Source organism: Salvia miltiorrhiza, chromosome 5, assembly GCF_028751815.1.
Source record: "Salvia miltiorrhiza cultivar Shanhuang (shh) chromosome 5, IMPLAD_Smil_shh, whole genome shotgun sequence".
Classification (NCBI taxonomy): domain Eukaryota; kingdom Viridiplantae; phylum Streptophyta; class Magnoliopsida; order Lamiales; family Lamiaceae; genus Salvia; species Salvia miltiorrhiza.
In genome coordinates, this window is record NC_080391.1 from 5,397,415 (window position 1) to 5,423,964 (window position 26,550).

The window sequence follows — 26,550 nt, forward strand, 5'->3', positions numbered from 1 at the left end:
TTTTTGTTAGCTGATCTCTTCTTCTTGATATTCTTATAATTTATAGGAGATCTGTTTGCAACTTTAAAAGATGAACGCGAAGATAGAAGGGCTGGGTTTTTGGATTCATTGTTGACTGCAGACAATGCTGAGATTCCTATTAAGACCGAACGCCGTGTTGAGGCTGAACATCAAGAAAAGACACAAATGCCCGTTAATAATGCTGGTGGTACTGATCATAACATTCAAATTGTGTCAAAAACTTCTTTCCTTCTTGATTGGATATGTTAATATTTATTTAGTTTGTTAGGCATTGCTTGTGGTATTTTTCAAGTGGGAAGGTGAAAGAACATTGGGATGCTCTATTATGAGGCAGATACTTATGCAAACTGTTTGCTTTCGGAAAATCACTGCAGATTGTTGCAGATCCTTTTTTTCATTTCATTCATATAAAAAAATATATTACTATTCCAAATTATATGAAGTCAATATCTCTTTCTTCCAGTTATTTTAATTATGTTTGTTGTAAACTATAGTGGTGGTTGAAGTCATTTTAAATATAACGGAAACAGTTAGTTGTATATTGCATCATGGGATTACACCTGTTAGTGGTAGTACTCTTTCCTTCTTTATGCGAGCTTATGATTCCTTCTTTACCCGAGCTTATGATCGGATCTATGAGCAGCCGTGTATGTATGACAATTGATATCTTAGAGCAAGTTTGGAAGTTATATTATTAGGTGGAAGCCTGAAAATTTCCTTTTTAACTCTAAAATATTTTTTCTGGATCAATTACTTTATGGTTGTACTTGTTTTATGCAGGCATGGGCAGCAATAAGCATGCTGAAAGTGCTTACCTGAAGAAGAAACAAGAATGCAAGAAGGAAATGAGAAAGTACAAGGTTAATGTTCTCAGGGAGGATGCAAGGGCTTTTAACCTATTTGCTTGCAGCTATGGCTTTTGGCTAGTAGCTAATTATCATTCCTGTTGTCAGGGAATATGCTGGTGGCTCTATATCAAAACTGAAAACAATTATTGGTCTAAGTCTCTTAAGAAATTTGTATGACACTTGGACAAGAGTTCGATGCATGATTTAGTTTATCTCAAGCTTCATACTACTGTTCTTGAGCAACTTAGGTGTTCTTTTTAGAGTATTTTCGTTCAGAGAATAATAAATTGGAGTTCTTTTTCTTTCTAAAGTGAAAAACTGGAGTTATAATATGGCATTATCTCATCTAAATATGTGAAATAGATAAACCAAATCATATTAAACGTGCTATATAAGTGCTCTGTATGCTAATATGCTCATAATGAGAATATTAAAAAAATCATTGGTGTAATGGTGGAGACTTTAACTTATCAACAAATGGAACATGCAGTCATTTCACTCTTAAGTTCATAGCTAACAAATTCTGCTTATTAAGTTTCTCTGTGCGCATTTGTTTGCTGACGCATCCAAGATCCTCAATTATTTATTTAGTTTTTCCTTGAGCAGGTGATGTTGCAAACAAGATCTAGCCTCCCTATTGCTGAGTTGAAAGACGAAATTCTGCACTTACTTGAGGAAAATAATGTTGTGGTTATTTCTGGAGAGACAGGCTGTGGAAAGACAACTCAGGTGTGACAACCATTTCATTTAAACTTTTAAAACTTTTTGTGGAGGTTTATTATTTTATTGCTTTGATATATTTTCGTTGATAAGCATAGGTTTTTATTCTCTGTGATGGTTATGCAGGTCCCGCAGTATATATTAGACCACATGATTGAAGCAGGACTTGGTGGTCATTGTAATATAATTTGCACTCAGCCAAGGAGAATCGCGGTTAGTAGTTGACTCAATTTTGATTCATATTCTGTTAAAAATAGCCTTTCTCAATTCTGTCAAGGTGTTTTTCCTTTCACTACTAATATGTTCTAAATACAGTATGTCGATCTGCTTACTTGTACTTTTGTGGTGTTTTTTCTGCAATTCTGAGCAAACTGCATGCTGTTCAGAAAAAAAATGAGGCATTCTAGGAGTTTCTGCCATAATACTAGCATTTTTTTATGGCGGTTCATTTCATCCTGTTGCAAGGGTGGCCAGTGATACACTAGTCACTTGTATTAGTCAAGTTTGTTACTACTAGAATTGCTCTTTTATCGTGCCAGATCCTCCAGCGTGATGAAGATGTGTAATTTTCACTTAAAAATCAAGTCCTAATGGTCAATTGAAGAGTAGAGTGGCTGCTGCATCTGTAACCTGTTCACTCTTATGATTATTCTTTACTTATTAGCTAAGTTATTTATGGTGGTGACTGGAGCTACAGTTGTAGTACGTTCTTTTCTCTAAGTGATAAATCACGTAGATGTCTTGTCACCTCGACTTCTATTAAATATAAAAAATTAATTTTCATATTGAAAAACATATTTATGGAAAATAAATGATACATGTGAGTAGTAGAAGTATGAACTTCACTTTAGGGTAAGCTTTTAGATCTTATTTATTGGACCACCATTCTGTAATGTTACTTGACTTTTCCCCTTCATTGCTGATGAAATTGATTTCATACTCCCTCCGTCCACGATATCGTTTCCACTTTGTAGACGGCACGGGTTTTAAGAAAGTGGTGGATAATAGTAGGTATTGTTGTGAGTGGAGTTTGGGTCCCACTATTGTTGTGACTTGTGAGTGGAGTTTGTGGACCCTACTGCTATAAATGGAAATGAAAATGATATTGTGGACAGACCAAAATGGCAAAAGTGGAAACGATATCGTGGATGGAGGGAGGGAGTATTAAAAAGAAGAAAAAATTCAAAAACTGAAGTCAATCACATGTCGAAAGCACAAGAGCCAAGCCTCATTAAAACCTACCCTTTTGATCTAGCAAAGTTAGCAACAATATGATCTCTAATACTCTGCAGAGATATTCTATCTCTTTTCTGATTGACACATTCACCATTTCTTTCCATCTGTCCACCTTAGTAGGACCACCCACTACATCGGAAGACACTGAATGAGGATGAGTTTCCCTATCTATACCATCTCAATGAAAATCTTGCATATTCTTATGTATCAAGCTTGCAACTCCTTTAGGCATCTGAAATGTGTATATATGGTAAAGTCTTTAGGTTTTAGTTAGGAGCCAGTCTTTTAGCAAATGAAAATACCCTATAATTTACAAATCTGTTAGCTTTCATGGTGTTTACAACCTGGTTCCAGGGCAAATGTGAGTTCAGTGACACTATGCTCTAGATGGCCACAACAGGATCAAGTGCAAAGTCTCAGATGTGCTCGATGACACATCTCAGTCGGTTCCTAAAATCGCTTCTGCTGCTAATTCTGCTTGCTGTTGAAGCAAAACATAAATACGTTTAAACTTTTCTGAATGTTGTAGTCCTAGTTTTGATTGAATCTGCGTTGATACATCAATGATATTTAAAGAACCGTATTAATGTAACAAAAAAAATTCTCTGTTTTTGCACCGAACAGAAAGAGCTACTGAGCATGTTTAGTGATAGTACCAGCAGCTTTTATAAATTATTAGCCAGTGTTTATTAGCTAAATACTCAAGTCAGCCAATATGGGAAGTTACTTTCTTCAATCAAGTTTCAGTGTTTGAAATTAGTTTAGAAGATTCCTACAAGTCAAGATAATACTATTCTATCATAGTTGGACGAGTTTTTGTTATATTATGGTTATACCAATAATGTGTATGTGATTTTAGGCCATATCTGTTGCTGAAAGAGTTGCTAATGAGCGTTGTGAATCCTATCCAGGATCAGATGATTCCTTGGTTGGTTATCAAGTTCGTCTTGATAGTGCCAGGTGATCCAGTTTAATCCTTTCTTAAAATATTAGTTTTTCTAATACCGTCATTTATAAAATGGAGGAGAAGAAAATTCTTCAGTTGGTTTGATCATCTTAAACTGCTACTGGTAAATATCTTTACATTTACATCATATCCTAGTTATTTGGGGATGCACTTAGTTCTGTATATGGTGATGGGTTTGATTGAATGGGGTAATGGTTATGGGATCAAATTGATTAATGGGGAAGTGCAGTAAATTAAAATGGGGTAATAATTAACTTGTTACCCTTCCAAATTCCACAAATCTAGAACCAGCAATGAGAGTTGCTCCCCACTGATTTTCATTCCTGTGTCTGTTATCTTCCACCTAGAACCCCCTGAGTATGTATCTTGACATTTCTAATTGGTAATATTCTTGTTAATGTTTTTACCTGCACTTCCTCAATTAAGGTTGAAATCAAAGTCCTGGCTCTTAGAAGGTTTTGCTGAAAGCTCTTAGTGACTTCTGTAAGATGGCATACTTAATGAAATTTTGTTGCTGTTAAATTATGATGGTATAGGGATTAGGGGAAGAATGTGTTTTCTTTGGCTTTCCATGGTTTAGTGCCCAATTAATTGATGCTGGGATGCACCTCTGTGCGAAGATCTAGTCTACCAGAAGCTATTGTATTTTTTTAGTGCCTATTTATTTATTCTCGAATGCATGCTCAAAGTTATTTCCGTTGTCATCATTATCATATTATCATCTTGTGGAGCATGTTTGATAAACTCTGCACTTTCTCTTATATGGTTGACTACTTTAGGAATGAAAGAACGAAGCTTCTTTTTTGTACGACTGGCATTCTCCTGCGGATGATATCGGTAGGTTTACAATTTTTATTATGTGGTACATTGCTTTCTTGCAAGTAGGATTTTGATACATTCAAAGATAAATATTTCTTTCCCAATTTCTTATTAATCGGTGCTGAGATGAACTAGTAATCATCTAGTTATACGGACACAATCAAAATAAAATTGGCATGAAGGTATCAGATCATCCTCCTCTTTTTGTCTTCCTTATACCGTTCTTATTGCAGGGTAACAATGACTTAGCTGATATTAGCCATGTCATAGTCGATGAAGTTCATGAGCGGTCTATCCTGGTTAGTTACATATGTATTTTAGTTATTGCCTATCCTTCAGGTATTGTGCCTCCATTAATCAATGAAACATGTCCATAAATCATTGTCACTCACTCTTCATGATTAATGGCAATTAGTACATGTGAGAAAAGGCTTCTTTGTTTTACGTAATTAGAGAGCTATTTGTTTTATATCCTTTGACAAGCTTCAGTAATTCATCCTGTCGACCAAATTTATGCAATATATCTATTTTAAGGGTGTTCACATATTTATATAGAGATCTGGAAGGTACCCTTCCCTAAACTTTTTAAAGTCTTTTTGTGGTTATTGGTTTTGGGGAAGCTAAGCTTTGCATGCAATATTATGTCCCCAAGGTGGTGTTTATGCTGGAACAAGTCTGAAGATCTTAACCATGCGTATCTTCATTGCCCCTTCTCTCTCAGACTTTTTCCTAAATGTGCTTCGAAGACAGTGGATTCTTCCATGTTCACCAGTTACTTATTTTTGAACAATTTTTTTTAGAAAAAACATATTCTGATAGATATCTTAGCGTGCGTTCTTTAGAACTCTAAATAAAAAAAAATATCGTTGATCCACTTAATTTTCTATGGTTTATGACATTATTGAATAGACCTATGTACTGTGGTCTCTAGTTGTGTTTGATAGAAGAGCAATGTAGACGAGGTTAGAGACCTTCTTGCTTTTGTTTTTGTTCACTTCTATTTAACTCAATAAGTTACTATATTTTTCTCTTATTGAAATGAAAATGAATGCCTTAGTTAAGAATTATACTTTTCAGATAGGAATATGACCACAGCACCTACAAAGGAAAATAAATTTGGAAGTGAAGCACATGCATAATTTTTTGCCAGAAATTGCTTAATCTGATCTTTCTTAGTGAGTGTGAGAAAGGTTTATTTCAAGTGGACTCACTCTCTTGGATTTAATGTGTAACAGGGGGATTTTCTGCTCATTATTTTGAAAAATCTGATTGAGAAGCAGCAAAACACTTGGGGAAAATCAAAGTTGAAGATTATTCTTATGTATGTATGTAACTTTTTTTCGTGACAGCTTGTTCTGATGGTTGTTATTATATCCAAACACTTTATGCTGCTTAATGGTGGTTTGCCGTTGTCATGTAGGTCAGCAACAGTTGATTCACACTTATTTTCTCAGTACTTTGGTAATTGTCCTGTGGTTACTGCTCGAGGGCGAACTCATCCTGTGTCTACCCAGTTTCTTGAGGATATATATGAGATTTTGAACTACCGCCTTGCTTCAGACTCACTTGCGTCCATAGATAATGCTATATCTGGGTTTCGGAAGGTATGATTTCAATAGGTATATGGCCATACAGCCCGACATCATAGCCAGTCACATTAGGCGAGTCATATAATCTTTGACCTTAGTATCAAATAATTGCTGTAGCTAAGTCTCCTTAGTTAAGATGATTTAAATGGCTTAATTCAGGTTATTCTTTATTTTCTATGACTACTTAAGGAAACTGTCATCAACAAGAAACTGAAGACCAGATTTTCTTGACTATCTAATCAGGGATATAAAATGATGCAGAAACCTTAGGACATTGAACTTTTAAGTTTTCTATGTCTTGTCTAACAGTATTGTTAAATTCATATTTGGACTTGAAAGGAATAATAAAATTGAAAGATCACTCCACTTAAATTTGCGAACTTGCATTTGCAGAAGTTGATAGATTTTCCTCTCTTTGCTGCAAGGCACTAGGTTTCTTTTGAGTCTCCAAGTGAGCGAGAAACTCCAAAGAGGAATGCTATCTAGCTAATTCTTGTGTTTATCTGGACTTATTGTTGGCCACTTGGTATCATAAATAGAATTTGTTAAAGCAAAGGTAGAATCATGATGTTGGGGAAATTTTCTCTACATTCACCTACTGATCAAAGCACCTATATATACATAAGAGTCCTAACTTAACTAGGAAAGCACTAACTTGATCAACTAGATATACCATATATACAAATCTAACTTTAGCACTCCCCCTAGAGCTGGAGCATAGATATTAATCATGCCTAGCTTGTTACAAAGATAACCCTAGCTCCATTGAGAGCTTTAGTGAAGATGTCTCCCAATTGGTCTTCAATTCTCATATAGTCAGTAGAAATCATTCCCCTTTGAATTTTCTGACAAACAAAGTGACAATCAATCTCAATGTGCTTTGTTCGCTCGTGAAAGATTAAATTAGATGCAATACAAAGTGCAAATTATCACCACAACTTAGTTGGTATTGAAACTGTCAAACCCACTTCATTTAGAAACTGATGTAAATACGTGATCTCATACACAAATTTAGCCATAGCTCTATACTCCGACTCCGCACTTGAGCGTGATACAACTTTTAGTTTCTTGCTTTTCCATGAAATTAGATTGCCTCCAAGGAACACACAAAATCTTGAAGTAGATCTTCTATCTTCTTTTAACCTTACCCAGCATCCTTAAAACATTCAATTGTATCGTGGCCATGGTCATCATATAAAATTTCACGTGCGCTCTCTTCAAATAGCACAAAATCTGCTCCATCACCTTCCAGTGATTAACAGTTGGCGACGACATATACTTGCTCACCACACTGACTGGATAAGCTAAATCAAGTTGTGTCACCCTCAAATATTTTAACTTTCGAACCAATCTTCTATATATCTCAGGATCAACAAATAACATACCATCTTTAGGAAGGTGTAAATTGGAAACCGTTGGAGTGCCACACAGTTTAGCTCCCAACTATCCTGTCTTTGAAAGTAAATCAAGCACATATTTTCTTTGAGACAAGAATATTCCTTTCTTACTTCTCATCACCTCAACACCTAAAAAGTATTTAACCTCCCCCAAATCATTGGTATTGAATTAAGGAGGGAGAAAAGCCTTCAAAGAATCAATTTCTTCAGAATCGCACCAATATCATCGAAGTGCAAAACCAAACAAAATAATACCACATTCAGACCGTTCGTAGAAAACAAAAACATCAGACTTAGACTTACTCTTTTTCATAACAAACTTCTTCACAACACGAGCAAGCGTGCCAAACCATGCATGGGGACTCTTTTTTAACCCATACAAAGATTTATGAGATAACAGACCTTCTTAGACTCACCCTGAGCAACAAAGCAGGGTGGTCGATCCATATAGACATCCTTAATCAGATCATCACGAAGAAAGACATTCTTGATATGAAGTGGTGAAGGGGCCAGTGATCACGGGCTGCCAGCGAAATAAGAAGCCGTGAAAATGTCTCACAATAACACCATAAGTCTGAGCATAGCCTTTAGCAACAAGGCAAACTTTCAAACGATCAATGGACTCACCAGGATTGACTTTGATCGTAAACACCCATTGACAACCAAGGGTAGTTTTCGTTCAAGAAGGTCCACCAAAACCCAAGTGTCATCAGCATACAAATAATTCATCTCCTCACAATCATGGCTTTGCATCATGCAGGATGGGCCCAAGCTTCATGAACGGTTTTAGGAATAGAATCAATTGTAGAAGCAACAAGAGAATAAGATGAAGGGAAAGATCATCACTCGTGGTTGGTTGGATTTGATGACGAAGGTATTGGCTCATCAGGACCTGAGGTTGGTGCATCTGGAGCAGAAGCAACAGTAGGAACCGAAGGCTGCAACGACGAGAATATGTTTGTGTGATGGAAGGCTTAATGGAGGCTTTAGGAGGAACAACAAGAGGAGGGAGCATGGTGTATATAAGAAAATCATCCTCCTTTCCCTCACTAATAGAAGGAGAAGAGGCATGAAAAAAGGTGCATGTTCCGAAAAGGTGAGACACAAGATAATTATTAAGACTAGGATTGTAACATCGATACCCCTTTTGTTCCCGAAAATTGCCTAAAAATATGCATTTCAAAGATTTTGGATCCAGTTTTGTAACCTGAGGTCAAACATCCCGAACAAAATAAGTACAACCAAATATCCTAAGCTTATTGGGAACAAAGAACAAGATGGAAAGGGAGCATGAAAGAGAGACTGGCCACTTAGAACAGGTCTTGGATTCAAAGTGGGTGACTGCTCTCTTTTTCACCCCAAAACCCTAACTTTCAAATTCTAAGACCCTAATTTCAATTTCTTTCAATTTCAAATTTCAAACCGTAAATTTCGATGTTATATAAATTTTCTCTATATTCATCTACTTATCAAAGCACCTATATATACATAAGAGTCCTAACTGAACTAGGAACGCACTAACTTACTCAACAAGATATACCATACATACAAGTCTAACTCTAACAGAGTTCATTATTCGTATACACAGAGATATTCTAGTATGGATTTCTTTGTGGTTTTAGTATTTGTAATTTTATTGTTTGTTTGTGTGGCCATTTGCATGTGAGTATCTATAGGTGTCAGCTAGAGATACTATGCTAGCCATTGTCTTATTTTTGCAGAGTGCTCCTGTTGGTGAGAGAAGAGGAAAGAAAAATCTTGTTTTATCTGGCTGGGGCGATGAGTCCTTACTTTCTGAGGAAATTATTAATCCATATTACATTGAAGGCGATTATCTAAATTACAGCGAGCAGACCCGCCAAAATTTGGTACATATCATTCATTTCACGAGGGCTGTATTTCATGAGTCATTACTAAAATTAGCGTTGAATGTCTTAATGCAGAAAAGATTAAATGAAGATACTATTGATTATGATCTACTGGAGGACCTGGTATGCCATATTGATGAAACCTATGGTGAGGGGGCCATACTAGTCTTTTTACCGGTAGGGGATTAATATGCTTCTACAAATTCTATTTTGACCTACTCACCTGCCTGTGTAGCAAGTTTGTTAGTTAATTTTGATTTATCAGATTTCTCTTTTGCCATATAACAGGGAGTTGCTGAAATAAATATGCTACAAGATAGACTTGCTGCTTCTCGCCGATTTGGAGGACATTCATCTGAATGGCTTCTTCCACTGCATTCATCTATAGCATCCGAGGATCAAAGGAAGGTGTTTTCAAATCCTCCTGATAACATACGGAAGGTAGTTTTGCACTGTGGCTTTTATTTCCTTGAGTTGCCATTGTTGGCTCAATTCTATAGAACAAGTATCTTATTTCTCTGAGTTGGCATTGGTAGCTCAATTCAAAATACTCCCTTTGTCCCATTAGTAATGTCCTAGTTACTGTATTAGGACGTCCCACTAGTAATGTTCCATACCCTTTTTAGTAAAAAATTAACTATTTAAATTATTATTAATGGTGGGCCCAACTCACTTTATACACCAACTCACTTAAAATAATCCTTCAATATCTTCCACCAACTCACTTTATACACTACACTTTTCTTAATCTTCGTGCCCGAAAGTAATGGGACAGAGGGAGTATTTTGGGTATTGCTCGACTTATTTTCTTGTCTTTCATGTCCTTGCCATACGTTATTCATTGAAGTTTATAAAGATGAACAACTTTCTATACACATTGTATGGATTCATTTTCTCAGTTACATCCCAAAATTAATATGCTATGTATTTGGAACTGGCTGTCTACAACTTAGCAAACCTTGACTTTCACATTTAAAAAGGGGTGAATTTTCTCAATGAACTACAGAGGACCTTAACCTATGATAGTACTCCTAGGAATTAGGCATCGAATTTTCATGATTTGAATAATAGATTTGCTTGGATTCATCGAATATTTAAATATGTATTTGCTTAGGGTCTTTGATATATGTTCGTATGTCTGGCCTGTGGCACCATTAAAACTCAATAAGAAAATAAGTGTTTAGGTGAGTAGCTATTGGTGCTTTAGCTTTGAAGATGACCTAATTGTTGTCGCGTCCTGACTCAGCTAAAAGATTTACTAAATAACTGCATAATAGAAAGGGAAAGATTGAAAACCTCAACATGCGACAACATTCCATGTGGCCTGTCTGTTTTTATCTTCTTTATGAGAACAGGAAATCTGGTAGTGTCAAAGTTTTCAGATTTAACTCTGCTCTATTCAACACAACTGAAGGGAAAATAGCCTCAGTGATGATGGCCTGGCCCAGCACAAACTTCCAGAGAAAGGAATATGTCCTAACTAATAACAATCAATCAACAAACCCTCTTTTATCTACCCATGAGAGTATGACTTAGCTAGCCCATAAATTGAGCAACTAATATAAGTTAAACAACCAATTGCTGCCTTCATCTTTCTACTAGAAACCATAACCTGCCGAGTTGTAAATCATCCACTTCCTCAAATAAAAACAAATCCTCAATCAAGGTGTTTCTTATGTCATTTGTCCCTTCTAGGTGGTTTACAGGCCATTTACAGAAGTGAGGTATACTCAAAAGAACACTCTTGGGTAGCAGGTGAGGGTTCTTCTTGTGAAAATATAAATACAAAAACTAAAATAAAATTAGACTCCTCTTGCAAACCTTTCATAAGATTATTGATTTAGCCTGTTTAGCTACTTTGCGGTTCGCCTGATTGTGTAAACTTCTATGACAACAAGTCCAAGATAAACCTCAACCATCTCTAGTTTGTCCAAGAATATTGGTGGAAGTATATTCTTAGTACACATCTAATCAACGAAAGATGAAGAATTTTGACCAGAGGGTGACACTTCATATCAAATGCCTAATCTGTTATGCAATGTCAATCTGATTCCCTCTAGAGCAAAATATATGTGCTTCATCCTTACCTCAAAATAGATTGCTGGATTTGATCGTATTTTTATCCATTGTTGAAATATTGTTTTTGGGAATGTATATTAATAGTGGGGTCGGGAAATGTGTAAAGAATGAAAATGTCCAGTATATTTCAATAAAATTAGATGATATATTTTTGGGAGACATTTATAAGTGTAGATGTGACTTGTTAATAATATTTTGTTGTTAGTAAAAACTATAGATGGCTTCTCAATGTTTTGTTCTAGTTTGAGGGATTCTAGGATGTCGAATTATTTAATTATTTGTTAGTTGATACTTTCATAGGCGAAAATAAAATCTTGAAAGTAATTTGTGTTTCTGTATAAGGAAAGTGGAGATAGGAAATAAAACCACACAGAGGGATATCCTTTTCCCTTTACATATTAAATCAGAAAAGGTTGATGCGACACCACTCACCATAATACTTCATTCTACATCATTTCAATTTATGAACAAACATTATTTCATTCCCACAGGGTTCCAATAAAGTACCTCCCTAACACACGAAACAATATTCAAATTTAACCTTAATCTCATGCTATATATAGTCACATAGTCACCCCTAATTTATTTGGTCTTTATTTTTCTGATTTATAATCGACATCAATCGATATCATCACCCATGATAAAAGTGTTGCCCCGTGATGAAGCAATGATCTTCAAAGCAGTGTTCTGTTGGTTGACTTTTATGAAGTAATGGACACTTTCTTGGCTGATGCATCTAGTTTTTCTCTTTGGATGCATTTTCATTCCTATTTAAATCCCTTTGTTGTTGTTGATAGATAGCAGATTGCTAAAATTAGAAACTGGGGATAAAGAGATGGGTTGGATTATCATCCGGTTTGACAATTAGATCTCGAAGGTTTGTAATTTGTTATAATGAATGGGATTTTATTGTTTCAGGTTATTATTGCCACAAATATTGCAGAAACAAGCTTAACTATAGATGACATTGTATATGTGGTAGACTGTGGAAAGCATAAGGAGAATCATTATAATCCGAATAAGGTTGGTGCTCATTTGCTTGAACTTTTATCATGACTAGAGTAATGTGGATGATGATGGATTATGAGGTTGTTTGTTTATTGCTAGTGTTGTTGCTTAGACAAATAATGCTGGATAAATCAATGGAAATCTATAGCTGCTATTGCAGTGTGATCATTTCATGTAAATAGGTGAAAATTGATGAGCCTTTATCAAGCAACTTGAAAAAAATGATTTTGCAACTTTTAAATGCTCATTCAATCACTTAAGACTAGAACACTTTGTTGTGCCTGCATTGGTCATTTTGATCCCGTTGGATCTTAGTGCGAGAAAGTAAGTTAATCAAGTATATTTAAACCCTGCTGTGCAATTTTAACATTAAACCAATATGTTATAACTGATACATATAGAAACTATCGAGCATGGTGGAAGATTGGATATCTCAAGCAAATGCTAGGCAACGGCGAGGAAGAGCTGGTCGTGTGAAACCTGGAGTTTGCTTTTGTTTGTATACGAGGCACAGATATGAAAAACTAATGCGCTCATATCAGGTGCTTTATGCTTCCTCAACCTGTAATGATAGTTAAAAAATGAAGTTATGGGACTCGCATGCCTCATGTTGGTTTGATTGTACTTATTTCTGACCCTGGAAATGTCTTTATCTGTCTAGATCCCTGAGATGTTGAGAATGCCACTGACAGAGTTATGTCTGCAAGTAAAATTGCTTTCTCTCGGTTCCATAAAGCAATTTTTGTCTAAGGCAAGTCCTTTTATTGGATTATTGTCTTTTTCTGATTTTCTAATCCTTGGCTACACTTCCTCATGTATCTTCTATTGAATTTTTTAAGGCTCTGGAACCTCCAAGGGAAGAATCTATTGCATCAGCAGTTTCCTTGCTCTATGAGGTATGATTTTAGTTTTTTGCTGAAATGAGCCAACTAGGATTGCTTATTATACTTGGGCAGTGCATTAGAAGTTCAAGGCATGCACTTTGTTTAAATCTCGTAAGTATTAAACAATTAGTTTTAGTTTATTTTACAATATACATACACTTCTTACTTTTAGATTTTATTTGTATACTGCATTTTGTTTAGGTTTCTTACTCTTTCTTATAGAATGTTGCAAACATCGTTGTTGTTTTAATACCTTTGTTGGATTCAAACTACTTGAAAAAAAAGAAGTGCTTTGTTGGATTATTTTTGTTTAATGGTGTAGTCTGAAGTAATTCATGTAATCAGCATAATCTTGTTTGTCGATATATTTTTTCAATGAATCATTATCTATAGGTTGGTGCCATTGAAGGAAATGAAGAGTTGACTCCTCTTGGTTATCATCTGGCTAGACTCCCAGTTGATGTATTGATTGGAAAGGTAAGATTCACATATCAGTGACACTTTTGTAGTGCTAGCGAAATTGTTAAGATTTTTTTAATGTTTCAGATTTTTCTTATAGGCAATGGTGATAAATAGCCATTTTTCTTAGACAAAACTAAATTGTAGCTACAAGGTTAAAAACATATAAATACTATCAACTTTTCTGATGATATTCCCATTTTGTAATCCTTTTACCATTGGTTTTGGTCTCCAAAACAGGTCTCACAAACTGACGTTGCACTGCAGCTTCACTTATAACATGTGTTGAAGTCATCAAAAGTAAATATGGTCTATGAGTTGTGGGTTATTACCTCCTCAGTCTACTTATTGTGTTTGTCTACTCAGTTTGAGTTACAGTCATCATTGTGGTTTCACTTCAGTTTTTAAATATTCGAGTTCCTGCAACCATCATATCACCAAACACATGGATTGGGATCAGTTTTGTTGTTTATTCTAGTCCATGTTTTGCTAATTTAATATTGGAATAAGAGTAGGCATATACGACTTGTAAGGGTCTCTTATGATGACAGTGACTTTAGAAGTACTATATAATTCAAGGTTTTTGACCTGACTAGCTTCCTAGAATATTTTTTTATTACATATGGATATGGAGTCATCTTCACTTTTGTTTTGAGCTACAAATTGTACTTAAGGTGCTATTGATCACTATTGGCATCAATTGTGCTGAAGACTATTTTTTATCACATCTTTTGTCAATGCTAATCTTTTATTTAACTTGCAGATGATCTTATATGGTGGAATATTTGGATGTTTGTCACCTATCCTGACTATTTCAGCATTCTTGAGCTATAAGTCACCATTTGTGTATCCGAAAGATGAGGTTTAGAACAAAGCAATGTCTTTTCTCTTAAATTTTTTTTGAAGTGCCAATATCATATATATCGCACACTTTGCAGAGGGAAAATGTTGAAAGAGCAAAGTTGGCTTTGTTGGCTGATCAGAGTGGTGGTGGAGTTGATGCATTCATCCGGCAATCTGATCATCTTTTAATGATGGTTGCATATAAGAAATGGGACAAAATTTTGAGTGTGGTGAGTCTATCTAGTACTCAATGTTGTGTTGTTTTTATGCATCCCGTGTTTCTCCTCTTGCTGTTTTGCCATTCTTCAAGCCAAATTTTATAGCAAATACTGGAGATGTGAAGCAATAGTTACATTTTCTGACCTATTCAAGGTTTATAAAGTACTTGACCTTTCATTTGCTCTGCTCATACTTATCGTCTAGCAATTGCAGCAAAAGTGCAAAGCAAAAAGTGTATGAGACACTATATGATGGTTTTGGTTTATGGACATGTTGGGGGTCCGCCTAACCCCTCACCCATATGGCGTGATTTTGATCAAAATTAAAAAAAAAACTACATTATCCACCCACACAGGTTTAAGCGCTAATATATTGTCTGCTTTTGGCGTTTGTTTTTTGCTATGAAAAAATGAACTTCTATTACCCTAACATTAGGATTTCATGGTTGTCAAACATTAAGATGAAGCAGTATCTCAACTAAACTCTCAGACAATTAGAGGAGGTGGATGTTATTTATTTAAAAGGATGATAAGACATTGTAGTTAGATATTTGGCCTATTCAATGAGCAACATGGAAAGGTGAAACATGCTATAGAGCTTTGGTGCATGTGCATATTTCATATGTATATATATGCATATGCTCATATCATATATTTTTTAAAAGAGTGTTTTGGGATATGGAGAAGGCTTCTTCATTTGCCTCTTGTTTAAATGTAGGTAACATAACATGTGATAAACAATAGAAGTGGGACTTTTATCCTATGAGGAAACTCTATGACCATTGTGCACAGTGGATATCAGTGATTGCAACCTTATCTGTGGTTAATAAACTGTTAGAGAATGGTAGCAATGCAGTGCATTCATCAGCATCAGCAAGTAATTTGCATGACCTCATCTCTCGATGAGAAATCGAACTTTACATATTCTCATAGAACCAAATAAATGGATGATCTTCAAAGAAACACGACTTGACCTGTATTACCACCTCAATTAATCTTAGCATTATTTGTTGTGTGTAAAACTTGACCGAATGGTTTGAAAACAAAAAGAAACAAAAGAATTTGATACAACCAATCTAGCAGTGATAAACTTCTATTGTTAGTTCAAAGTGTGTTGATTTATAAGTGGTCCCATATTTTTAATTATGAAGGACTTTGGAAGTAATCTGGTTTATATAACTTCAAACCCAGATACGGCATTGTGTTGTATACTTTTATTTCATAGTTGATTTTTAATTTAGTCGAGCATTATTTAGAATGTAAGTAGTCTAGCAAAACACAATCTAAGCGTTACTTAACTGTTCAATTCTATCCTTTTGTTTAAATAAAATTTGAACCCTTTAGCATAAATTAATCATATGAAAGAATTCCCTATTACAAGGATGCCTTGATGTGGTCATACTCAATCTGATTATAAATCTACAATAGAGAATTTATGGATGTTTCTTTGATTGAAAGGTCTAGGAGATGGATTTGATATCTATCACTTTCATCCTGAACTATCTTTTTAATCAATTTGGGTTAATTTAGAATCTTTTGTAATATGGAATTATTTGAAATCCAACCACTTCTTATCCCCCAATCTAAAATATAACTAAGTTCATTCTAATGTAAGATGCTTGTTGGTGGATTAGTAATGAGAAAATAAGGTATTGCAGAATGGTTTCTTCTGTACAATTATTTTACAGGCATGATTTGAAAAATACTCAAGTGAACTTAACGGAAGATATAAATGGTTATAAAACTATAATATGTGTATCGATATCAATTTTTTGACTGCTACATAGCAATTATATGCTCTTTTACAGTAATAAGTTCTTGTGTTGATGCAGCATGGAGTTAAAGCAGCCCAAAAGTTTTGTGCTTCCCATTTCATAAGTAGCTCTGTCATGTACATGATAAGGTATAGTGTCTATGTCTTTTGTGCTTGCTGATTTCATTTGGTAAGGATGTAGTTTATCTGAAATTTCATGAAAATATTAATAGTGATCATCACATTCAAGTCTTGCTGATTTTAAGTGCCACTGAAGACTAACCTTTTTCTCTTTATAAAAGAAAGTAAATTAAAATTATACATTGTAAATGATTGTACTTGCTATCTATGCTAGGGACATGAGAATACAATTTGGTACTTTGCTTGATGACATTGGGCTTATAAATATTCCACAGGTATGCCTACTTTTTGAACACAATCTTTATGTGTTAGAGCTACCAGTTTCTGAATTTGTGGATGCATGTCCTTTCTGTATTAAATATGGGCTTTCTTCCTGATTGTTGTATTCAAGCGATCTAAATAAACCCAAGTAGCTTCCAAAAGCAAAGTATTTGAAATAAAAGTACAACCCATTTAAAAGATAATTTTCTCTGCGGTATCATTTTCATTCTGTAACCTTAATATTAAAAAGAGTCCGACACCCAGGTAAAATTTGCTGTTGAGATATGCTGGACAAGGTACTATAAGAAGTACAAAACAAGAGTTATACTTATATTGTTTCTTTGTATTCCCTCTCATCACTTCATACATAATGAGAATAAAGTGAGAATGCAGACCACATTGATTGTGGTCGAGTTTTGGTAATTTTCTCCTACAAGCTAATCTTGTTTGTTGGTGAGCATCCTTATTTTTCTAGCTACGTTACGTATAAAAAGTTTTGTTAGGAGCTGCCCTTGATTCTTTCCAAGGAAAAATTCATTTGTTTATTAATACAGTTATTTTTCACAAGAGTTGTAAAGGTCTTCATAAGAAAAACCCTAATTCCTTGTTTAAATGGGCTGACCGATGTACGGGCAAAATTATTAGGTAGTCAAATTCCATATCTTTATTTCAACATAATATACATCTGAGTTTTGGAAAGATTTTCATTGTTTTATCATACCTAATACTATATTACATATCTGTGTTGTGTGTATAACCTGATGCATTTCATATTAACTTCACAATTCTTTATTCTGTCAAATTTAAATTTTTCTAAGGCAGAAGTTTTTGAAGCAGGTTGGCCGGAAAAAGAAAGAAAAGCTTGAGAATTGGCTTTCAGATTTGTCCCAACCCTTCAATCAGTACTCAAATCAACTCACACTAGTGAGGGTAAGACCATGTCCAGTTTTAGCTTCCCATGTGCATATATATTGTAAAGGTGCAGCTGACTCTCGTATCTTCATAGAATAATGACTGTTGTGTGCTATGCTTGTCTTATTCTTGTATTGCTTTTTCTATTTATGAAGTCTTGAAAAACCCATTTATTCTTTACTGACCAAATATGCTATCATATCCCAATAACATCATTTGCTGTAAAAAATTCTCCCAATAAATTGATATTGACAGTTTCATATATGATAAGTATATCACGGTAACAATTCTCAATACTGAGAAATTTAGTTTGCAACTGGATTCACAGGAGGCATCCTTGCTGGCCTAAACGACACAAAAACGATGTCGTTTTATGTGGCTTATCGGGAAAAGGAAAATAAAAATTAATTAAAAAACTAATTTCATAAAACAGTTTCAAAATCAATTCAAGAAAAATCTAAGAAAAGAAAACCCTAATACCTGCAGCCCTTCCTCAACCCCTTGTCTCCAGTGACCCTCAATAGATTGCGTGTGACTGTGCTTTGGAATACCTTTGAAGACAGGCACTCCCAAGTAAACAAAAGAGAGAACCAACCATAAACCCAAAAGGTTTTTCCCTGAGTACGGAGTTATATGGAATACCTAACGAAGATGTGGTTCTCCCAAGAACGGCTGCATACCAAAATACCATGGGAAAGAAAATCGCAAGTGCGGAAATAATATGTCTTCATCAGACTCTAAAACATGGCCGACGCATTTGTAGGACCAAACGGCATCATTAAAATTCATGGCGGCTGTCATGTGTACGGAAAGCGGTTTTTGGAATATCCTCTTCTGTGATCATGATTTGATGATACCCGACCCTTGGATCCAATTTTACTAAACCACTGTCCCCGTGTAATTCATCCAGAAGCTCCTGTATCACTGTAATTGGGTATTCATTAATTTGAGTTGTTGGGAAGCATGTATCACTATCTGCGCATTCTTATGTTTGACTTAAGACTGTTTAGTAATACTTTTTCCTCTAGTCACGTATCCCCTATATACACATGCAGGCAGTACTATGTGCAGGCCTCTATCCTAATGTTGCCACCATTGAAGTGGGTAACACTGGTAATCGATCTGTATGGCATGATGGAAAAAGAGAAGTTCGTATACATCCTTCTTCTATTAACAGTAGCCAAAAAAAATTTCAGTATCCCTTTCTGGTCTTTCTTGAAAAGGTAAGAGCACTGCTTGTAAATTGTCGTACATTATTGAACCTACTATAAGGAAAAAATTCAGTATCCCTTTAATCTTTAACTCTGTATTCTCTTACTTGTGACGTCATTAGCTTGTGTTCTTGTTTGTACAATTGCAGGTTGAGACAACTAAAGTGTTCCTTCGAGACACAACTATTGTTTCGCCCTACTCTATTTTGTTGTTTGGTGGATCAATAAATGTTCAGCATCAAGTATTTGTCTCACACCTTAACAAATTTATAATTTGTGTCATCTATTTGTTGTAATGGTTCTTTCTCTTGAATTTCAGACTGGATTAATCATTGTTGATAACTGGCTGCAAATGGCAGCACCGGCACAAACTGCTGTCCTCTTTAAGGAGCTTCGATGTACACTTCATTCTATTCTAAAGGAGCTGATTAGTAAGCCACAGGTATGATATCAACCTAGCAGTTTTAAAAGGGTTAATAGTGTTTTATGTCCCAAACTTTCTCCAATTTTCTCTCTCTAAATAGGATTTTCTCTCTAATTCACAATTATGTGTCTAGCTTATAAGCCCAATTATCAAAACATTTTGACAATTCATATGCTCTTAAGACATTACATCTTTAAAGCTCTCTCAAATAAGCTCAGCCTTCAATATGTGAATGGATGAATTGACATTTACAAACCATGCTTTCAGCAATCAAATGTCATTTTACTGACTAAGATTTGCCATTATCCTTTATGTCTTTGCAGAGCTCTGGTATAACCAATACAGAACTCATGATATCGATAATTCACTTGTTCCTCGAAGAAGATAAAGTGACCGAGTAATCGCCTGCTGAAAATTCAGGATTGTTACAAGATAACATTGCAATAGGTCTTCTTCAAAGTAAAAACATTGCAAAGGTCCATTCTCTATTCTTTTAATGTTTTGCCCATATGTAGTTAAGAGCATAGTCTGATTCATATTTGCTTGCTTTTGAAGGTAATCTCTATCTACTTAATATTGGTGCGGATCTTTCTTAGCTGCCAGTTGTTAGGCTGTTTGAAAATTTGCACCAAATGTTGATGATGGAAGCTTTTCAGCATTCAGGATGTGGGGCCCGGGTATATGAACTACTCTTGTAATTATTTCGTTTTTTTGGATAACGTTGATTTTTGTTTTTAATCATGTCTAGTGCTCTCCGGATTGCCTATGGTTCAACTGTTTTTATATCATGGGGAATTCAGCCCAACTCAGATCTGGTTTTTGATGTTGAGCGTTGAATAAATTGGTAGTTTAATGCTTTGCATTATTGAACTATCGTTCCATTACTTGTATGAACTGATGAAATACTTTGTTATCAATTCAAGGAATAATGATGGATGACATCCGTTTCTAAATACTTTGGTGTAGCGAGTATATTTTTGTAATACCCCATTTTTCTCGAAAATTTTAGACCTTAAAAATTTTATTTCTCTCTTTCGAAAGTTTGAAAAAATATATTTTTTTAAATTCCAATAAAGGAATTTTCGAAGGTAATTAGTATTCCTTACAAGAATTTGAAAATGTATTTGTTTTATAATTCCAACAAAAGAATTTATTTACGATGGTTCAATGTAAAATCAAGATACTCGATTATTATACTTTGCATATTAGGTTAAATGCAATTACATGATTATGTGAATTAAAATTGCTCTCAGATTGTTAATTTGGCATGAGATTGAAATTGATGGATTATAGTTAGGCAGAATTTAAAAGATAAATGATGGAGCTGGGCTCTCATTTGTATTGGGCCGAAATTTTATTTATTAAAAAAAACATATTATCATCGATTTTAGAGTAAAAATTATATAAAAAATATTTCCTTCGTCCCAATCCAATAGGCTCATTTTTCTTTTTAGGATGTCCTACTCTAATATGTTCATTTTTCTTTCTGGATAAAAAAGTTGTACTTAATTGGTGTGGACCACACAATTTTACTACCATTTTCCTATTAAAAAGTAAATTATCTTAATCCCCGTGCCCAAAAGAAGTGAGTTTATTGGAGTGGGATGAAGAGAGTACAAACTAAAATTAATTTTAAATTAAATTATTATTCAATGAAGGATTAATGATGAAATAAGAAAAGAATATTAAATTAAATATAAAATATTTTTTTTTAATTATAAAAATATTAATTAACGACGGATTAATGATGAAAATAATAATAAAAATAAAATTAAAATTCAATTTATTCTTATTAACGACGGGTTAAGGACGTAAATAATTTTCTACCGTTGTGTATATTTATAAGTTTTAGTAAGAGGTAAGAATTATAGAGCACTTTATTGTTTCCATATATTTTGTTATGTGTTGGAATTGCTCTAATAGTTTTATTCCATATAGTATATCATTTCTAATTTTACCTCTCCTCCTTTTTGCAAAAGTTTATTGCCGCCGTCAATGGCGGCTTAGCCAAATAATTAAGAAACCCTCTCTGGGCGATGCCACCTCCAGTTGTGAATTTTCGCTCCTCCGATCGTGAAAAGCGTCACCGCCTCTGTTCCTTTCCTTTGTCGATGTCGGCACCTCTCCTCGCCCGCTGCCTCCTCTCAAATCATCATAGTAAATGGAGTTTCTTTAAACTTGAAAAATCTACAACATAAAATAAGGGTATATAATTATGTAATTTTCCACTTTTTTATCTTTGCTATCTCAAAATGTATACTTTCATAAATTAACTCTTTTTTTGCAATAATAATAATTATTATTATTTTCGGTAACGATAGATATTAATAACCTTCGGTTGGTTGTTGGGACTTATAAATACAAATAACACTTGATGCATGTGGACAAATATGAAACAATGATCATTAGATTCATTATCAAAATATCTTCTGCTTTGAATTTTCACATCAATTAAACTCTCTTCCCTTGCAATCATTCACTACCCAAAACAAAAATCTCCTTTGGCATTCTCTTTGTGATCACTAAACTGCCAAATGAAAAACACTGAAAAATATGGAAGGTTTTCAAGCTGCAGAGGCGTAGCTTTTGAAATAAAACCCCATGCCGACCTCTTCGCTATTCCTGCTCCGGTGACTAACCCGCCTCGCAACAGCGGCAGCCGCCGATCTTGGGTTCAGTGGACCACCAGCTTCAGTCGAATTGTTCCATCCTCCGACCTCTTGGAGAGGTCCCTCAGCAGGAGCAGCAGCCATTTCTGCGATCTCGACGACGACGACGATGACGAAGTCGAAACTCTTGCCGACATTGAAGAAGGCCATGATGAAGGTAAACCGGACCAATCTCCTCCACCAAATCTTCTTCTTCCACGACCCTTCTCTAGATCGGATCAGCCGCCACCTCCATCCGCCGCCAAGAAGAAATCTGCTTCTTCGCGGCTTTCCGTGATCCTTCTCGATCAAGGCTTGTTCACCGTTTACAAGCGCCTCTTTGTAGTTGTCTTGGCGTTGAATATCACAGGCTTGGTTCTCGCCGCCACCGGTGATTTCCCCTACGCCAGAAACCGCGCCGCCTTATTCTCCATCGCCAACATTTTCGCGCTGGTTTTGTGCCGGAGCGAGGCGGTTTTGAGGGTTGTTTTCTGGGTGGCGGTGAATGTTTTGGGTTACTCATGGGTTCCTCTGCTCCTCAAAACTATGACTACTGCTTTGCTTCAGTCTTTGGGTGGAATACACAGCGGGTGTGGGATTTCCTCCGCTGCATGGCTGATTTACGCTTTAGTCCTCACTCTCAAAGACAGGGACAACACTTCGCCCGAAATCATCGGCGTCGCCTCCGCCATTCTCGGCCTTCTCTGCCTCTCTTCCTTGGCGGCCTTCCCTCTGGTCCGCCACCTCCACCACAACGTCTTCGAGCGGACCCACCGCTTCGCCGGTTGGAGCGCTCTAGGCCTTCTGTGGGCTTTCATTACTCTCACCATTTCATATGATCCCTTAACCAAAACCTACAGCAGCGATTTACGTTCAAGACTGGTAAAAAGGCAAGAATTCTGGTTCACTATCGGAATCACTGTTTTAATCATCATTCCCTGGTTAACCGTGAGGCGGGTCCCGGTCCGCGTCTCGTCTCCGTCGGGCCACGCCGCCATCATCAAGTTCCACGGCGGCGTCAAAGCCGGAATCCTAGGCAGAATCAGCCCGTCTCCGTTATCCGAATGGCACGCTTTCGGAATCATTTCAGATAACAAGAAAGAACACATGATGCTCGCCGGAGCAGTCGGCGACTTCACGAGATCCCTGGTGGCGAGTCCGCCGCGGCACCTGTGGGTCCGGCAAGTGCACTTTGCGGGTCTCCCGTATTTGACCAACATGTACAGTCGGGTCCTTTTGGTGGCGACCGGATCCGGAATCTGCGTATTCCTCTCGTTTCTGCTGCAGCCGTGCAAGGCCGACGTGTGCTTGCTGTGGGTGACCAAAGGCGTGGAGCAGAACTTTGGGAAAGAGATTAAGGAGTGGATTAGCGGCCACCCCAAGGAGAAGGTGATTGTTCACGACACCGCCGTGCTGGGCCGCCCCAACGTGTCGCAGATGAGCGTCGACGCCGCCAAGAAGTTTGGGGCGGAGGTGGTGATTGTCACCAGTAATCCTGAGGGGAGTAGAGACGTGGTTGATGCATGCAAGTCTGCTGGGATTGCTGCTTTTGGCCCTATTTGGGATTCTTGATTCATTCTCTCTAGGTTTATACCATAATTTAGGATAAATATATATCTTGCTTTCTTATATGTGTATGAGGGGAATGAGGATGGCGAAAGTTTTAGATTTTTATCGGTTGATGATCCTAATTAATGTACTTCCTTATTCATATTTTTACACAGAAAATATTGGGACAACATATATAGATGAATCGAAATAAACAAATATACCTCATTCTTTCTTTCTTTTTCTTTTCTTATTTTTATTTACGAAAGAAAGTTCGGCGACATTTTTCCGGCAAAATAAATGTTCTTCTTGTGCAGGTAGAGATACATTTAATATTACTCAAATTAAATGCGACATAATGTGTGGTGCTCAAATAATCTATTATTAAATCAAATAAATATAAAAAAAAATAATTATAAAACCTAAATGGTTGAGTGAACCCTTGTTAATTATCTTTATATTATATAAAAGCATAATAAATTAAAATTGAATAAAAAATAATTTAAAAATATAAAGAAATGAAGAGTGGTACACATGGTACACATTATATTTTGAGATTGAGGATCCCATTTGATATTTGAGCATGATCCCAACCGACACTGCCACCAGCGCCTCCACCTCCGCCTCCTCCCTTGACCGCCACCACCACACTCGCTGTCACCTAGTTATATGGTGATGAAGTTTTATTTGTTAAAATTTGAAATAATTAAGACCTTAATTAATATTGGGATGGAGGGAGTAAAACTCATGTCGGGTTTGGATAGGACGCTGGGTTATAGATCCAGCTTGTTCCAATAAATTTCACAATTACCTTTTTGAAAATTATATTTAATATTTTAAATTGTTGAAATTTATTTATGTGACGTTAAAGAACTTACATGCTACTATTATTTACTCCATCCGTCTCACAAAAACATGAACAAAGAGAAATGCACAAGTTTTAAGAAATGTTAGTTAAGAGTTAAAGTAAGTGGAAAATGGGTCCCACTTTAAAAGTTGTTGTGAGAGTAATGAATTAATTAAGGAAAAGTAGTGGTGGGCCATGATGTACTAAAATGGAAAGGTTCATGTTTTTGTGAGACACCCCAAAATGGAAAAACGTTCATGTTTTTGTGAGACGGATGAAATATTTTAAATTTTTATGGTTTTATGTTAGATTAATATGTCATATTATATAAGAAAATTTTGTATATATTTTTTTAAAGGAAAATTAAAATGATGGATATATAGCTCATAAATATTCTTTCCCCGCCTAATAATATCTCCCCGGTTGCCATCCCTAGCTAGTTGTTGAGTCCAAAAAAGTCCTTCATAGTTTCGTATAACTAATAACTTCATTTGGTCGTAAGAATTATCTATTTAATGTGTGTGTATTGATTAGTGATAGAGTAATCATAGGCAAATGCAAAATTTAATAATAGGGTAGACTGAAAATAAATATATAAATCCACGGCGGTATATCGGTGCTACAATGATGATTTAAAAGAGTTGGAAAAATAAAATGGAGTAGAGGTATGCAGTTGATTTCTTTGCTCGCGTTGCACACGTGCAAACACAATAACTTTCCTCAAAAAATTAAAATTAAAAATAAAAAGAAAACTAAAACACACATAAGATTGTAGGATAATTGAATCTCATCTCCTAAAACAGCAAATGGAATCCTCTGTCTCAAAATATAGTATGTACCATGTGTACCACTCTTCATTTCTTTATATTTTTAAATTATTTTTTATTCAATTTTAATTTATTATGCTTTTATATAATATAAAGATAATTAACAAGGGTTCACTCATCCATTTAGGGTTTATAATTTTTTTTTTATATTTATTTGATTTAATAATAGATTATTTGGGTTCATTAATTCAAAGTTAGGGTATATAATTTTTTAAATTTTAATTTTTCAATGATAAATACTAATTAGAGTTTATAATATAATAATATTTTTTATTTTTATAAAACACAATTTATAAAATAAAGAAATGAAGAGTGGTACACGTGGTACACACAATATTCTGGGACAGAGGATCCCATCTACTCAAATATATGCTTGTTTTTTATTAGATGGGATCCTCTGTCCCAGAATATTGTGTGTACCACGTGTACCACTCTTAATTTCTTTATTTTATAAATTATTTTTTATAAAAATAAAAATTATTATAAACTCTAATTAGTATTTATCATTGAAAAATTAAAATTTAAAAAATTATACACCCTAACTTTGAATTCTGAACCCAAATAATTTATTATTAATTCAAATAAATATAAAAAAAATTATAGTAAATCTTAAATGGATGAGTGAATTATTATTTTGGCACGTAACGATGACATGCAAGGCTTAACTTGAGTTGGACAATTAATTTACTTCTTTTTTGTTTTTGTAAACTTTTGTTGTCATTTAATTTTTAATATATATACGTATGTGAGAGTAACCACAGAATTTCAAATGTAAATTATGTATTCGATCAACTCTCAAAACAAGCAACCATCCATTTTTTGATTGCGATATGTTCTGGAAGTACGAAGATGGTGTGCCGTGATTCTCAAAATACCAAAAAAAATTGTGACAATTTTTCATCATTATCCATCACTATATATGTCTATCTTAGAGAACCCACCTAATTAAGAGAAATATAAATGCTTTTAATAGGGGAAAATGTGGGCGCAGGGAGGAGTTGTGAATGACCGATTAAGCAAGC

General features: G+C 35.2%; 2 protein-coding genes across 5 annotated transcripts in view; both read left to right on the forward strand.

Moving 5' to 3' along the window:
- LOC130985424 (DExH-box ATP-dependent RNA helicase DExH7, chloroplastic-like) overlaps positions 1-20,528 on the forward strand; it is a 28,409-nt gene extending 7,881 nt beyond the window's left edge. The window contains exons 9-35 of one of the 4 annotated variants that reach the window (XM_057908390.1): positions 47-208; positions 802-881; positions 1,476-1,598; positions 1,716-1,802; positions 3,685-3,785; positions 4,572-4,629; positions 4,845-4,910; positions 5,847-5,932; positions 6,032-6,215; positions 9,319-9,465; positions 9,541-9,642; positions 9,754-9,906; positions 12,463-12,567; positions 12,954-13,094; positions 13,214-13,303; positions 13,392-13,448; positions 13,830-13,913; positions 14,659-14,757; positions 14,834-14,968; positions 16,789-16,859; positions 17,065-17,125; positions 17,946-18,041; positions 19,079-19,246; positions 19,384-19,476; positions 19,554-19,676; positions 19,982-20,134; positions 20,214-20,528. In XM_057908390.1, the coding sequence (XP_057764373.1) occupies positions 47-208; positions 802-881; positions 1,476-1,598; positions 1,716-1,802; positions 3,685-3,785; positions 4,572-4,629; positions 4,845-4,910; positions 5,847-5,932; positions 6,032-6,215; positions 9,319-9,465; positions 9,541-9,642; positions 9,754-9,906; positions 12,463-12,567; positions 12,954-13,094; positions 13,214-13,303; positions 13,392-13,448; positions 13,830-13,913; positions 14,659-14,757; positions 14,834-14,968; positions 16,789-16,859; positions 17,065-17,125; positions 17,946-18,041; positions 19,079-19,246; positions 19,384-19,476; positions 19,554-19,676; positions 19,982-20,059 (2,750 nt within the window). In that variant the 3' untranslated portion in view covers positions 20,060-20,134; positions 20,214-20,528. Of the gene's footprint in view, positions 1-46; positions 209-801; positions 882-1,475; positions 1,599-1,715; positions 1,803-3,684; positions 3,786-4,571; positions 4,630-4,844; positions 4,911-5,846; positions 5,933-6,031; positions 6,216-9,318; positions 9,466-9,540; positions 9,643-9,753; positions 9,907-12,462; positions 12,568-12,953; positions 13,095-13,213; positions 13,304-13,391; positions 13,449-13,829; positions 13,914-14,658; positions 14,758-14,833; positions 14,969-16,764; positions 16,860-17,064; positions 17,126-17,945; positions 18,042-19,078; positions 19,247-19,383; positions 19,477-19,553; positions 19,677-19,981; positions 20,135-20,213 lie in introns of those variants that run through there. The other 3 variants (XM_057908389.1, XM_057908391.1, XM_057908393.1) reach the window with 3 other exon arrangements.
- Positions 20,529-22,044: 1,516 nt separating this feature from the next.
- Positions 22,045-24,089, forward strand: LOC130985425 (adenylate-forming reductase 03009-like). Its single transcript, XM_057908394.1, has one exon. The coding sequence runs from the start codon at positions 22,193-22,195 to the stop codon at positions 23,876-23,878; it is 1,686 nt and encodes a 561-aa protein (XP_057764377.1). The 5' UTR covers positions 22,045-22,192; the 3' UTR covers positions 23,879-24,089.
- The last annotated feature ends 2,461 nt before the right edge of the window (positions 24,090-26,550 follow it).